Here is a 13,418-nt window from a genome sequence, read left to right as displayed (position 1 = left end):
TGTGTACATTTCAATCAACTTTTATCTCAGACACGTAGGTCCGTATCAGTAAAATAAAAAAAAAGACACGATACAAAATAAAGCACCAGATGATATCATAACAGACATTTTGTTCCAGTGTTTCCAAAAACACAAGGAATAGCTGGTATCACCTATTGTAGGATCAGATAAAGCTATAATGATTATATTTTTTGAGTTAATCAGCCAACACATAAATTTATGCATAAAATTTCGCAATACAGCATGAAGACCGGGAACATTACTCGTCACAAACATATGACTTGCACTTGTCCATCTTGGGATTCTGAATGCATCATTAAATGCTACCTGCAGCTTTTTCATTTTCACTTTACTATAACTGCACCCCAGGAAGGCTATATAGAGTGGAGTACAGTAAACTTTAAAAAAACAAACAAGCTATTTCTTATCATCAGAACACATATGAAATATGCCTGCCGGCATTGTCACCATCACATAATTCATCCCTGATTATATGACCCAAATATCTTACTTTATTCACCACATTTAACACTTGATCTGACAGACAAAAAGTAGGAAAGGTATGTAGGACTATGTAGGACAATGAACGCGGTCTGAAAAGGATCCCTGATGTTATACAGTTATTAAGTCGTTAATCTGTTGCTGTACAAACATCCTCTATTTGAGAAAACGTCTCATAGCGTTCCCGCAGCGACCATGATTGTGAAAGTCTTAACCGGAAGTGCTTCGTGTCCTACTCTGAGCTACCTTCACACTGGTTCCGCGTGTTGATACCGAAGAGAGAGGATCTAGGAGAAACAAGTTCTTCACACCGACACGAACCCAAACTCAGGCCCAAATAAGAGGAAGATGGACATGAAGAAGAGGGTCTCCTTAGAGCTGAGGCACCGGTCGCCGACAGAAGTGAGTAAATCCCGGTTTGTTGTCTTTGTTTATCGGTTTAACGTTAAACTTGAACCGGCCGGAGAAGAGGAGCACATGGCAGGGTGTCTGCAGGTCCCGAAAAGTGCCCAAAATGAGTGTTTACTGTTTAAAGATAAACCCCAAGATGATATAAACTCTGGAAGAGTGTTTAATTAAGTCCTTTTAATGTTTAAATTCACCACCGGAGCTCCTTAGTTTTATCACGGGTAAACAACGCAGCTGTTTACCGCCTTGTTTTACCTTCACATATATTCTCACCTTTAAAGCTCAAACTTGGCTTGAACGCTGTTTAATTGTTAGTTATAAACAACATATGTGAACTAAAGTTGCACCAGCCTCCTTTTGGGGCAATGAAACGCATATCCGCGCCCCCACGGGGCCTGGCTAATGTCTGGGACCGCTTTATTTCTAAGTTATAAAACGTGTTGTAGCTTCATTAACATGCGCAGGTACACAATTTAAAAACACAGTGCATTTTAATTTGTTCTGCCGAAGAAGTCTAATACCAACTGCATTTAAACAATCGCCAAATAAGTAACAGTCAATAACGATAATAGTAACGTTAGCGGTATAAAACGAGTCGTCACGGTGTTGCTTTTATCGTTTAAGTTTAGGGGAAAGCAGGAAATGCGTCACTTGTTTTTTGTGTTACGCACCGTAATGCCGGTTATATCTTGACACATTATTAGTAACTACAAACCCATCTTAAATCAAGCTTTACAGCGTCCAGTTTATACGTTTAAAACCCCTCTTATATGTTATTTATCACATGCCCAGATATTAGACGCAGCCCGGGTTCATAACGTGCTGAGGGCGCGGAGCCAGCGGCGTGCTAAACGCTAACCTGCTAACGTGGCTACTTTAAGTGCGCTTGTTTTTCTACAATCTCCCCCTTTACTCCCCTAAAAACTTCACTCTTAACCGTGTCGTTTTCACGTTGGTCGTTCGCGGGGTCAGGATTTGGTATAATTACAGCCAGGATCGGTTAGCAGAGCTAGCAGGCGAGCTAACGTAGCAGCGTAACATGTGTTGGGAGTTTACAAACAAAACGGGACAGGGGTCCTTAAACGTTACACGGAGACCTGACAGACTCTAGCTCTTCATCTGGGATGCTCTGATCAATAAACAGTAATTGGAGGTGAGTTCTATTAAAATAATAGTAATTAATTAAGCAAAAATGCCAAATAAAACTAAGCTTAGCATGTGTGGAATAATAATAAATCTAATATTTACAGGGTTTTATGCTCTTGTTCAGACAAAACTTGTGAGGGACAAATATATTTCAGACACTTTATGGACCAGAGGCTTAATTGATTAGGCCAGAGAGTTCTTCAAACAGTGTTAGGGGACGCTCAGTGAATGGGAGTGAAACAATATTACATTAGTTATCAAAAGGATGTCACAAAGTACAGCGTGGCACAAGGGTCTTTAAACATTACATTGAGTTATTGGAGGTGAATTCTGGGAGCGAATAAATTTAAAATAAGAACAATTAAATTAAGCTTTTTAAAGCCCAAAACAGTCAGCTTTGCATGTGTGAATAATAATAAACCTAATTTATAAGGGATAAATTAGGTTTTGTTCAGACAAAACAAATGAAAAATTGTGAGTGGCTTGTTTTTAAAACATTTCTGACACTTTATTGATTAGGTCAGAGGGGTTTTTTAAGGTGTAGACCAGGCATCAAACTGTTTCTACATCCACACTACTACGTTTTTGTTTTAAAACGAAAATGTTCTCCGTCCACAGTTTTAGCTGTGTGTTAGAATTGATCTCTGTTTAATTATTAAAACGACTGAAAACACTCTACTGGCCGTTCACGTGCACTGAGCATGCCAAGGTGTAAACAGGAAGCCGACAGTCTACTCTGCAGTTGTAGAAGATTGAGCATAAGAAAAGTACCACTACAAACGAACGAAGAATTGCAATGTCCAAGAACCACACAAGAGATGTTTGTGCATGGACTGACAACAGTTACTGAAGGTAACACTGGAGTACAACGCGATTTTGGTGGCGGAAAACAGACTTTGAGTCGTCGCAAAGTAAGTACGGCAACATGCACAGTACAAAATATTGTAATAAAGATAACAAAACTTAAACACTGTCAGTGGCATCGTGTTTTTGCTTTGCATGACTTATAAAATCCAATCGGGAAGACGCACGTGAGCGTCATCGTTTTTAAATTCCTCCGTTTTCGCCTGTCCGCTCTAAAACGCTACCCAGAGTTTTAAAACAAAAACCGGCACAGCAGCATTTTCAGACTTCTCCGTTTTAGTCTGTGTTTTAAACGAAAACGTGTCGATGTAGCCTCGGTTAATGGAAGTGAGTCAGTATCACATTAGTTATTAAAAGCAGGTCACAGAACAGCCGGTATGTGTGTCATTTGGTTAAAGAGTTCAGAGATACAGCGGTTTTAAGGAACTGTTAAAATTCCTGAGGACAGACTTTATGTATTTGGATAATCTAACATAATCATGATCCTGTAGGCATCCAGGAGTGAAACCAAGCAGGTAAATTGTGGCCAAGCTTTGTCTGAATGGAGGCCCGTGCAGTCTCAGACCCTGCATCAGGCATGTCAAAAAAAACTGACAGGTTAGTCGACCGTGAAAATGATTATCTCCTGGTCCTCATTATAACCGGGTATTGTTAGAAATTGATGCATGTACGGATTCAACACACAGTGTTTGAATTATCGGCTCATAGAAGTGAGCTTCAGACACAGTTGAGTTGCCAGTGAAAAGGCCCTGCCCCTGATATGTTCAGTAGTAGTAATGAATGATGGGAAATACCGGGATTTTACAGCACTGTCATCTTTCACTTTGAGAAGGCTTAACACCAAGTAGCGGCGCTTGTGGGTGTTAAAATGACTGTGAGTTAGTCATACGGACACAAGCCATCGTCAGATCAGGAAATTAAGGCCATAGCAGGGCTGCATGAGCCACCAGCCAGTTAAAAAAACACCAGAACTGCTGCGTATAAAATCTAAACACAGAGGAGACCAGTTTGTATTTAGCTATAAAATGCTGCAGTTGTTGTGATGCACGCGCCTCGTTAACAGCCAGCCAATCAGGAGCCAATTTCAGCCTGTGTATAACTTAGTGTGTCAGACTGGACTAACACCGTCTCCCTTTCTCAGGTCCAGGAGCTGGTCCTGGATAACTGTCGCTCCGGCGAGGGGAAGATCGAAGGAATCACAGCAGAGTTCTCGAACCTGGAGCTGCTCAGCCTCATTAACGTCGGCCTGACCAGCGTAGCAGACATCCCCAAACTGGACAAACTCAAAAAGGTAAGAGGACGGGACGCTTTCAGAGTGACTGGTGCACGATATGTTTCATGAACAAACATGTACGTATCGTGGTTACAGTGGTGGGACTCAATACATTTACTAATTTTGAGGTATTTTCTTTTCATGCCCTTTTCTACTTCCCTACATTTATCTGACAGCTTCAGTTACTAATTACTTTACAAAATAAGCTTTTTACCCAAAAAACACGAAGAGTTTATAAAATATGTTTTGCTATATATTAAACTAACCAACAGTTCAAACAGATGCAGGTTTTAACATAGTGTTAAAATGTTGTGATGTTGGTACAAAATAGTTCAACCTCAACAAGCAGTAAAATCTGGCTTACATCAGTGTTTGAGTAATAAAAATCTCATTACATAATACTGATATAACAATCACAGGGGGCATTTTACTGCATTAAGTACTCAACATTTTCAGTGCAGTACTTTTACTTGTAATTTTACAGTGTGGTATTAGTACTTGTACTCGAGTAAAGGATCTCAATACTTTGTCCTCCACTGTGTGGTTATCTTGGTGGTGTTTGCAGTGACTTTATTTATCAGGGATGTGATTTTTGTCGGCCCACGTGAATCATGCAGATCTGTAATTTAAAAAAAGGGGGGGGGGACATCTAGAGGCAGACGTCTGTAAAGTTTTCTTCCTTTCAAAGTATCAACCAGGATGTTCGTTTGCGTTCAGCTGCCCTTTCCACACCTGCGCAGTATGAACCACAGTCGCGCATCAGTGGTACGTAACGTGTTGGCCAGTAATACTGCAATATTACTTTTCCCAGTAAAGAATAGTGTGACAGATTACTATTGGAAATAGTAATCTGTCACACTATTAACTAAACAGTAATGTTATTACAGTTACTAATCATATTAGGGCTGCGCTACTGAACGCACCATCCCTGATGTGAATGCGCAACCGCGCTGCAGCTCAGCGGCGCTTCTGCTGTTCAAGTCAGCTGTTAGCCAAAAAGGAAGACAGGAGAACAGGGACAGAGAGGTATTTTCGACAGCTGTAAGTAACGTTGTTGCCATTATTGTGTCATGCAAAGAACATTGTTGTCCGTTGTAAACTTTGTGCGACCAGCAAAAAGCTTTTAACCGCGAACAATTCTACATTGACTGACTTAAACTAATTGATCAGCTAAAGCAAAACAGCAACTCCGGCCGCTACTGCCAGTGATGCTTGGACTCATTGAGAGAGAGTGGCGTTATATTATCCAATAATAAGTAGGCAAGAGTAGCTAATATTACTTTTTTAAGGAGTAGCCTATATGCTAAGTAACTAGGTAAGAACTAAATTATTTCTGAGAAACTTGCCCAACACTGAGTTGACAATAAGCATCGGATAAATTGGGTATGTTTTGATTATTGCTTGTTAGAGGCTAATGTTTACTTTGACTTTGTCTATTGATCACTCGTATAGCCTGTATACACTTTGCTGTATGAATGGTTGCTTTTTAAGTCTTTATGTCCTTATGTTAAAGGTTTTGGCACGTTATAAATTAATTTCTTGTGAATGGTTGTGACGGGGTTTATAAGGCCTTTTCAGACGGCTTTGATCCGCGGGGTCGCTCTGCGCTCCTCATCAACAGACAGGCAAACAAGCACTCCACGAACTCCACGAGGTAACCTGGGCAACGGCTTCTGTGTAACTAGCGTGATCCCGCAAAACTGCCGCGGTTCTCGTCTCACGCCCACTGCCAGAGTTGAAATACAACATTTTTTCCTACAGTTTATCAACAGACAGACTGATCTGCTGTTTGATCCGAGTTTCCTAAATAATATAACTGTTTCAGGCCACCAGGTCTTAAAAAGGAGACAACCTTTGCTGCTGCCTCTTATTCATTAAAAATAATCTTCTTAACTTCTACCAAACTAATTTGAAAGTTAGTAGTTATATTATTTAGTTATACAATCAATTGTTTCATGTTGCACATGTAGCTGTTGAAGTTTGGTAAAAAATGAATACAAAATAATAATTATAGAGGTGGCGAAGGCGCAGTGGATTAGACACTTGTCTTTGATTCCCACTGCAACACATCCACCAAATAAGTTATTATCATGGGTCCTGCTTTACCATCCATGTTATAATAGAGCCGGCGCCAGTTTTATCAGGGTGTGTGTGTGTGTGTGGGGGGGGTGATAAGCTGATGAGCAGAAACATCCTGTTTGCAGCTTCTCAGTTCGAGGATTTGATGCTGCTGTTTCTCATGTACGATCGTAAACTGAGTAACTTTGAGATTTATACTGTTCAGATAAAACAGGCAGTGTGTTGGCTTTTACATTTGGCTCAGTGAAATTATAATTAGTAATTTTATTTTCTTGCCAAATTTAATAATAGATTATTTAAAAATTAGAAAAACTAGTCTGATCTCCAATCATTGTGATCAATAAAGATTAAACTCTAGCACAGTGACTGTGATTGTTGTTTAGGTTCGATTCATAAATCAGAAAGACTTGGACTGATGAATGTTTTGATTAACAGACTAAACAAAATTAAATGTGTGATTTTGTCTCTCGTCCCTGCAGCTGGAGCTGAGCGACAACAGGATATCAGGCGGCCTGGAGGTCCTGGCCGAGCGGCTGGTGAACCTAACGCACCTCAACCTCAGTGGAAATAAGTTCAAAGACATCAGCACCCTGGAGCCGCTGGTGAGTCGAAGTAACTCGTTCACCTGCTGAAATACTGAAACAGCCGGCGGGTTTCGGATCATCCCAAAAATATTTTAATTCATCATCAAACATGTTGCTCTTCTTAACTTCATGCTGCACGTGTCAAACTGGTGATTAGTAATTTCTGACTTCCTCCTCCTCGTTTTCACACCAAAGAGGGGGAAGTTTCTTCAGCGGACCAAACAGAGAAGTTGTTCATATGTTCATCTTCAGAGATTAAATGTGTTGAGGTATTAGTGCTGACAATAACGATAAATGGTGAGATAAACAAAACGCTTGAAACGCGGGGAATCAGAAAACTAATGTCGTTTAGTTATGGGCACTGAAACAGAGTATTAAACAGGCCAAGTGGGGAAAAAAACAATTTCATTAATGCATCTGTTCAACAAGCATAAACATGTAGAAAGAAACAAGCTGAGAGGAAAGGCGTCTGTCTGTAGTCTCAACTGTTTCATTTAGTTCAACATGTTTTAAACTCAGCTGCTGGCTGAGACAAACCAGCTGCTCCTCTCTACCAGGTAACTTTACCTGCAGGCAGTGACTAACAGCAGGGAGGAGGAGGAAGGACTGATGCTGACTGATGTCTGAAATCTTGAATCTTTCTGTACGTCACTCAGTATTTTGATGTCAGATACTGAGTTAAAACAGTGGCACGTGTTTCAGACATTGTCTTCACTTGGTAAAATACTTGTGTGGTGTTACGTTACAAGTCGTGGACCAGGTAAAGCAACAGTGAACACGCAGAGTGCCGATGTTGGTTTCGGCTGTTTGATAGGCTGCGTCATTAATAAGCCGGCATGTGGCGCACCTGCTGCTGTGATAACAGATTGCGGTAAAATCTGGGAAAAGATATGAGAGTCTGTGTCTTTTGGTCAACTTTATAAAACATACTGCTGATGGAGAAAGTCAGGAGAGCAGAGAGAGGCGGGACAAGCTGGTGTGTTTCCAGTGAGAGACCAGGGGTTTAACTGTAGAGGCGTGCGAGTGTGTGGAGAGAAAAAGTCCGAGGCAGGTGCGAAACAGGTCGATTTTAAAAAGGTGAAACATTTAGTAATATTTAGAGCCTGACCGATTTATCGTTTTGATAATAAAGAGAAACGGTCGGATCATTCCCTCATGTCATGAGTGTTGCACAGTTTTCCCAGCAGAGGGCGCTGCAGCTCCTCTGTTCAAAACACTGCAGCACCACAGAACAAAACATCAGCTGACCGCAGTCTACAGGAGCTCAGAGCGGCTCACTAGCGGTGAAGAGCTCCTGGTAGAGCTCACACTCGCTGTTCACAGAGTTGGTCTTTAGCCCTCATCACTTTTCCTCTTCGGACCACAGACTTCCTAATCCTCCTGATTTCACTGCCCTCTCCAGGCTCACAGCAGTGGAGGAGGCTACGCTGCTGACGGACGTGAATGTGGATTTATTTCGGAAACAGTTTGGCAGTTCTAGCAACCGGTCCGCTCATTTCTCTCCAATTTATGACGCCAACAAATAAATGAATAACCGTGAGCTGAACAAGTATCTAACACACAGTTGCAGGTCCTCGTTGTAGACAGTCGTGTAGTAATAGATTAATCCGAGGGCAGCGTTTCCTCTGCGTCACTGTATCATAGAGCGTGTTGGGAAATCGTTTCTGTAGCATTGGATGGAATTAACAGATTGCAGGAGATAAATTAGTCCTTGTGGCGGATTATATCGCTCCCACAATACATACACTATTTAATGTTCATTAATGGTAGTAGTACTCTATAATTTATAATAAATCAGATATTTTAAAAATGTTTTCCGTAGTTTTATACATTTGACTTTAACATATTTTGTTTATTTCTAACGATAAAGTTTATTTTTAACTGCATTACGTCAGTCATGGTATCCTGGTGAGGTCTCAAAAGAACTAACGTTAGGGATAATCTTTGTTTGTTATGCATTAACATCGGCCGAAATATCTGCACATAGGATTTTAAATCCTCAAGTATCGAAATAGGTATGGGACATAAAATCCCAAATCAGCTGAGCTCTAGTAATTTAAATTCTAACCCTGTTCTGAATTTAAAAACAACCAGGAAGCTGATACGCACTCCAATTTATTTTAATAGATTTTCTTCATATAATGTTTGAAGTGCGATTTTAATTCACATTTTTAATTTGTGCAAAAAAAGTAGTAGAAGTAGAGTAGAAAAAAGCCAGAAAATTGGGAAAAAGTCAGAATTTCATGAAATATTTTTATGCTTTGCTGAGAGAGTAACGAATACTCCAAACTATTCTCTGTCCGGAGCTTCTACTTAAATAAAATATAAATGTTAGCAGACTAAAACATCCAATCTGTGCGGAGCGAAGACGAGACTGACCTTCCTCACATTAACAGAAATATCATATTTCCATCACGTCTTCCAGGTTGTTTTTGTTTGTTGGAGCTCGACTGGCGCTCGTCCCAATAACCGATCAAACAGGTCAGGTAACCTCGTCTGTCTCTGCCCCGTCAGAAAAAGCTGCCCCAGCTGAAGAGTCTCGACCTGTTTAACTGCGAGGTGACCAACCTGGCCGACTACAGGGAGTCCATCTTCAAGCTCCTCCCCCAGCTCATCTACCTGGACGGCTACGACATCGACGACTGCGAGGCCTCCGACTCTGACGGTGAGGGGGACGGCGTCGAGGATGAGGACGAAGAAGGTCGGTGTTTAAACAATGTTGCGTGTAAAAATAAAGAATTGTCTCATAATAGGAAGATAATTTAAGTTTTTCATCGTTTTTTTTTTGTGAATTTCCCCGTTTCTGTATTCCAGAGGGCGAGTCGGAGGACTTTGAGGAAGAGGAGGAGGAGGATGAAGAGGACGTAGTGGCTGAAGATGACGACGATGATGATGACAGCGGTGACGATGAGGTGAGTCTGGATTTATAAAATACTTCTGCACCAACCTCGTATTAAAAAAGTGTTTCAGTTAGTGAATCAGTCTGAAGGCCACGCCGTCTACACAGAGCTCTGAGGGGGAGGAGACGGTCGATGGTTGTGTCTCTGTAAATAAAGTTTATTATAAATAAATAGTCTGACCACGCTGCAAAACGCAGAAATCAGCCGTACTGTTCAAAGTTCTATTTATAACAATAAGAAAGTTCATTTTTAAACTGCATTATGTCATATTAACGTGGAGAGGTCTCATAACTACTCACAACAAATGTCAGGGATAATCTCAAGTCAAAAATCGGTCAGTGTGTGAGAATATCGGACTTTAAAATCCTCATATCAAAATCGATATTTGTCTTAAAAATCCCGCGTCGTGTCCCTGTAATATATATATATATATATATATATATATATATATATATATATATATTACAAGAAGAAACTGGAAATGACGCGAACCTACAGACAAACCAGCTGTTGTTTGTTATTATGAAGGAAAAGAATCTGGCTGAAAAGATGGTTTAGCACACGCAGGTAGCAGAGACTGTCTGAGCTACCGAGAGAGCTGGAGGTCAGTAAAAAGTGTTCTGGTCCTGGGATTTGAACATCCATCTTTTCTGTCTGCAGGACGGAGAGGTGAACGGAGACGTGGACAGTGAGGACGATGACGAGGATGAGGACGATGACGAGGAGGATGGTCAGTAGCAGCGTGGCTCCTTTACTCCCGCACAATCCTCTTTGAGCAGCTTAAGCATTTTATTTAACTTTTCCTCCATCAGCTCGAGGACTTTTATTCTCTTTGTCGCCAAAAAAAATCTATTATTTAAATGTTTACTTTGTGTAACTTCATGAGGAGTTGTGGTTTTTAAATATTTCCTCATAATCTAATTTAAAAAAACAAAATATATATTTTTAAATCAGTCTACATTTGTGGTGATAAATCCTTTGTGCTGTATATTCCCAGGATCATGTAATGCTTATGAAGTGGCTGTTGTTAAACCTCCTCCTCTTCCTCTGCAGATGAAGACTCGTCTCCGGCCAAAGGAGAGAAAAGGAAGAGGGACCCTGAAGATGAGGATGATGAAGATGATGATTAAGGACCCGTGGACACCCCGCAAACCCCTTGACCCCCTCGTCCGTTAACCTCCACCTTCGCCCTACATGACCTCTCCAAATCCCCAACCAACGCTCGCCCTCCTCCTCCTCCCACACTCGGTCGACTCCTGGGCTGCGTCTCATTTCTCAAACTGGTTTCCTTCCCGCGCTCTTGTCAGCCCGCCTCCCACAGAGCGAAGCACCTGTCGGACAACTTCCGTTAATCTATAAAATTAAGTTTACATGTTTCTTAATTTTTTCTTTCTTCTTCTTTTTTTTTTTTTTACCCTTTTCGTCTCTCAAAACTTTGTTCCAAGCCCTGACTTTTGAAATTCATATTTTCACCAGACCCCAGTTATTCCTCGAGTCCGCAGAGAGACGAACGTCTAATAACATTTTAAAAGTCACAAGTTCCCGCTAAGAGCTCAACCTGGATTAACTTCCTGTTGCTAATTATTACTGTCTGGCATCTTTCGCGAGAGCTTCAAATTCACAAATCAGATCAGAACAATTATTTTCATGATCAATTAATCTGCCCGTTGTTGTCGTGTCGAATCATTTTGTCTGTAAAATGTGAGATTAGTGTGAAAAATGCTCATTATGATTTCCCAGAGCAGAAAGCGACGTGTTTGTTTCATCCACACCGTCCAAGCCCAAAACCCCAAAGAGAATCCGGTAACGCTCACATATGACAACGGACAGCAGAGTTTTAGAGGCTGAAACCAAACGATCTTTGGAAGTTTTGTTTTAAAAAAGACTTGATTATCAGATTAATTGTATCCTGTCAGTCGCCTGATGGTTTCAGCCCTTCAACACCTTGTTGCTCATTAATTACAAAATATGGAGCAACATTGAGCATCACAAAGGCGAAATTTGGACCCAACTGATTTCATTTAATTTCCCAAAAGCCGCTCTTATCTTTATTGATTTTGGTGTTAAATCTGGTAAAGAATATGTATGAAAGAGAAGCCTTGTGGGTAATTTGAACTCTAAATCTTGACCGCGGTAATAGGAAGTAAATGCATCACGAGTCACAAGAAGCTGAAAAACGAAGCATCACAGAGGCGAGACAGAAGATTAAGTTACTCTGTGTAGTTTTCTTCTTTCTTTTTTTCTAAGATTACAAACTGTCTCGATCACGGGAGACGACGTTGATTTATATAATAATAATAAAAAAATCACTTTTCTTTTTGTCGCTATGCAATGTCAAAAAAATAGTTTTGACAAGAAAAATAATAAGTTTGTGTTGCGTCTGAAGGAGGCGGAACAAGAGCTCGCGGGAGTTAAACGGCACATTTAGGAAGTAAAACCAAACCCTTTATTCCTCCTTTTCATTTCCCCCCCACCCCAAATGTCCCCATGTGTGACATCGCCACTCTGGGACTGAACCAGCAGCTATGATGTCATCACTGCGCTCCCAGCAGGCTCTGTGATGTCATCAATGGACAGTCAAACCTAGTGAACCCCCCCTCACCTTAAACCTCCATCCCCCCCGCGGCCGAGCGCGCTCAGGGCAAACTGTGTTCTCTCTTTTTTGCCAACAGAGCTTTTTAAAAGAAATATTTTTTCAGAGAAATTTTTTTGTTTCATTTTGTATTGTTGTCTGGGGTCTCTCTCTCTCCCTCCCCCCCTCTCTCCTTCCCTCTATCTCCCCCGTCCCTGCTCAGTAGAGAGATCCAGCTGATCCTTCACACTTACACTGACTAGTTGTTGAGGTTGTGTTTTTCTTTCCTTTTATTTTTTTTTACTTTCTGTAAGTTAAAGGAAAAACAAACAAAAAAAACACACAAAAAGGACTTTGTAAATAAAATCTTAACATTTTGCTCCTGGCGTTTCCTCTCTGGCCTTTTCTCTCCTTCATACATGAAGTTTCAAGTCATGAACAAAGACGCTTTTGAACTGAAGGTGGCGCCATGATGGAAAGTCAGAAATTCACCAAAGTAGAGCCTGATTGATCAGCGAGTCGAGCAGATTTAATGGCATCTGCGTATGTCAGCTCACAGATAACGAGAAGTTTCAGTAGAGAAATGTTTATACACTGAACAAAATTATAAACGCAACTCTTTTATGTACAGAGTCTTAGATCTTTGAGTTAAGCTCATGATGAATGAGGGCAAAAACAAAAGTGTTGCGTTAATAATTTTGTCCAGTGAATGTTCAGATATAATTTAGAAACCGTGACGAACCAATAAGGAGTCAAACTACTTAGCAGTGATGGAAAGTTACTAAGTACATTTACTCAAGTACTTAAATACAAGCTTGAGGTATTTGAACTTGTAGTTGTACTCGTCCTGTTGTACTTTTTAGTGCACTACATTTTGGCATGTTATGGAGTTTGCCGATCTAGTTAATACAAAATATATATAAATAATATAAATAACTGATAGGTTATAGACGTGGTTCCTGTGCAGTACTAATTTTGATTTTAGTCATTTCCAGGTCTGGATAACTATGGAAAAAAGAAAAGGGAGTATGGAAAATATGATCCCAGACTATTGGCCCTACTCTGTTGTGATATATTGATCTCAAAAGTGT

General features: G+C 40.6%; 1 protein-coding gene across 1 annotated transcript; it reads left to right on the top strand.

The window, feature by feature from the left end:
- Positions 1 to 745: 745 nt before the first annotated feature.
- On the top strand, positions 746 to 12,713 carry LOC119913027 (acidic leucine-rich nuclear phosphoprotein 32 family member B-like). The gene is made up of 7 exons (XM_038732340.1): positions 746 to 903; positions 4,061 to 4,210; positions 6,751 to 6,873; positions 9,370 to 9,556; positions 9,670 to 9,767; positions 10,416 to 10,485; positions 10,809 to 12,713. Exons 1-7 carry the CDS (start codon positions 850 to 852, stop codon positions 10,883 to 10,885), a joined length of 759 nt encoding a protein of 252 aa, XP_038588268.1. The 5' UTR covers positions 746 to 849; the 3' UTR covers positions 10,886 to 12,713.
- Positions 12,714 to 13,418: the final 705 nt, after the last annotated feature.

Source organism: Micropterus salmoides, unplaced genomic scaffold, assembly GCF_014851395.1.
Source record: "Micropterus salmoides isolate LMB-PRFRI ecotype aquatic unplaced genomic scaffold, ASM1485139v1 Ms_hic_scaffold_2, whole genome shotgun sequence".
NCBI classification, from domain to species: domain Eukaryota; kingdom Metazoa; phylum Chordata; class Actinopteri; order Centrarchiformes; family Centrarchidae; genus Micropterus; species Micropterus salmoides.
Note: the sequence above shows the minus strand (reverse complement) of the source record. Positions and strands in the feature narration are given on the sequence as shown.

Coding starts and splice junctions, on each gene's coding strand:
- LOC119913027 (XM_038732340.1), top strand. CDS start 850: ATGGACATGAAGAAGAGGGTCTCCTTAGAGCTGAGGCACCGGTCGCCG. Junction 904..4,060: donor GGCACCGGTCGCCGACAGAA/GTGAGTAAATCC, acceptor TCCCTTTCTCAG/GTCCAGGAGCTGGTCCTGGA. Junction 10,486..10,808: donor GGACGATGACGAGGAGGATG/GTCAGTAGCAGC, acceptor CTTCCTCTGCAG/ATGAAGACTCGTCTCCGGCC.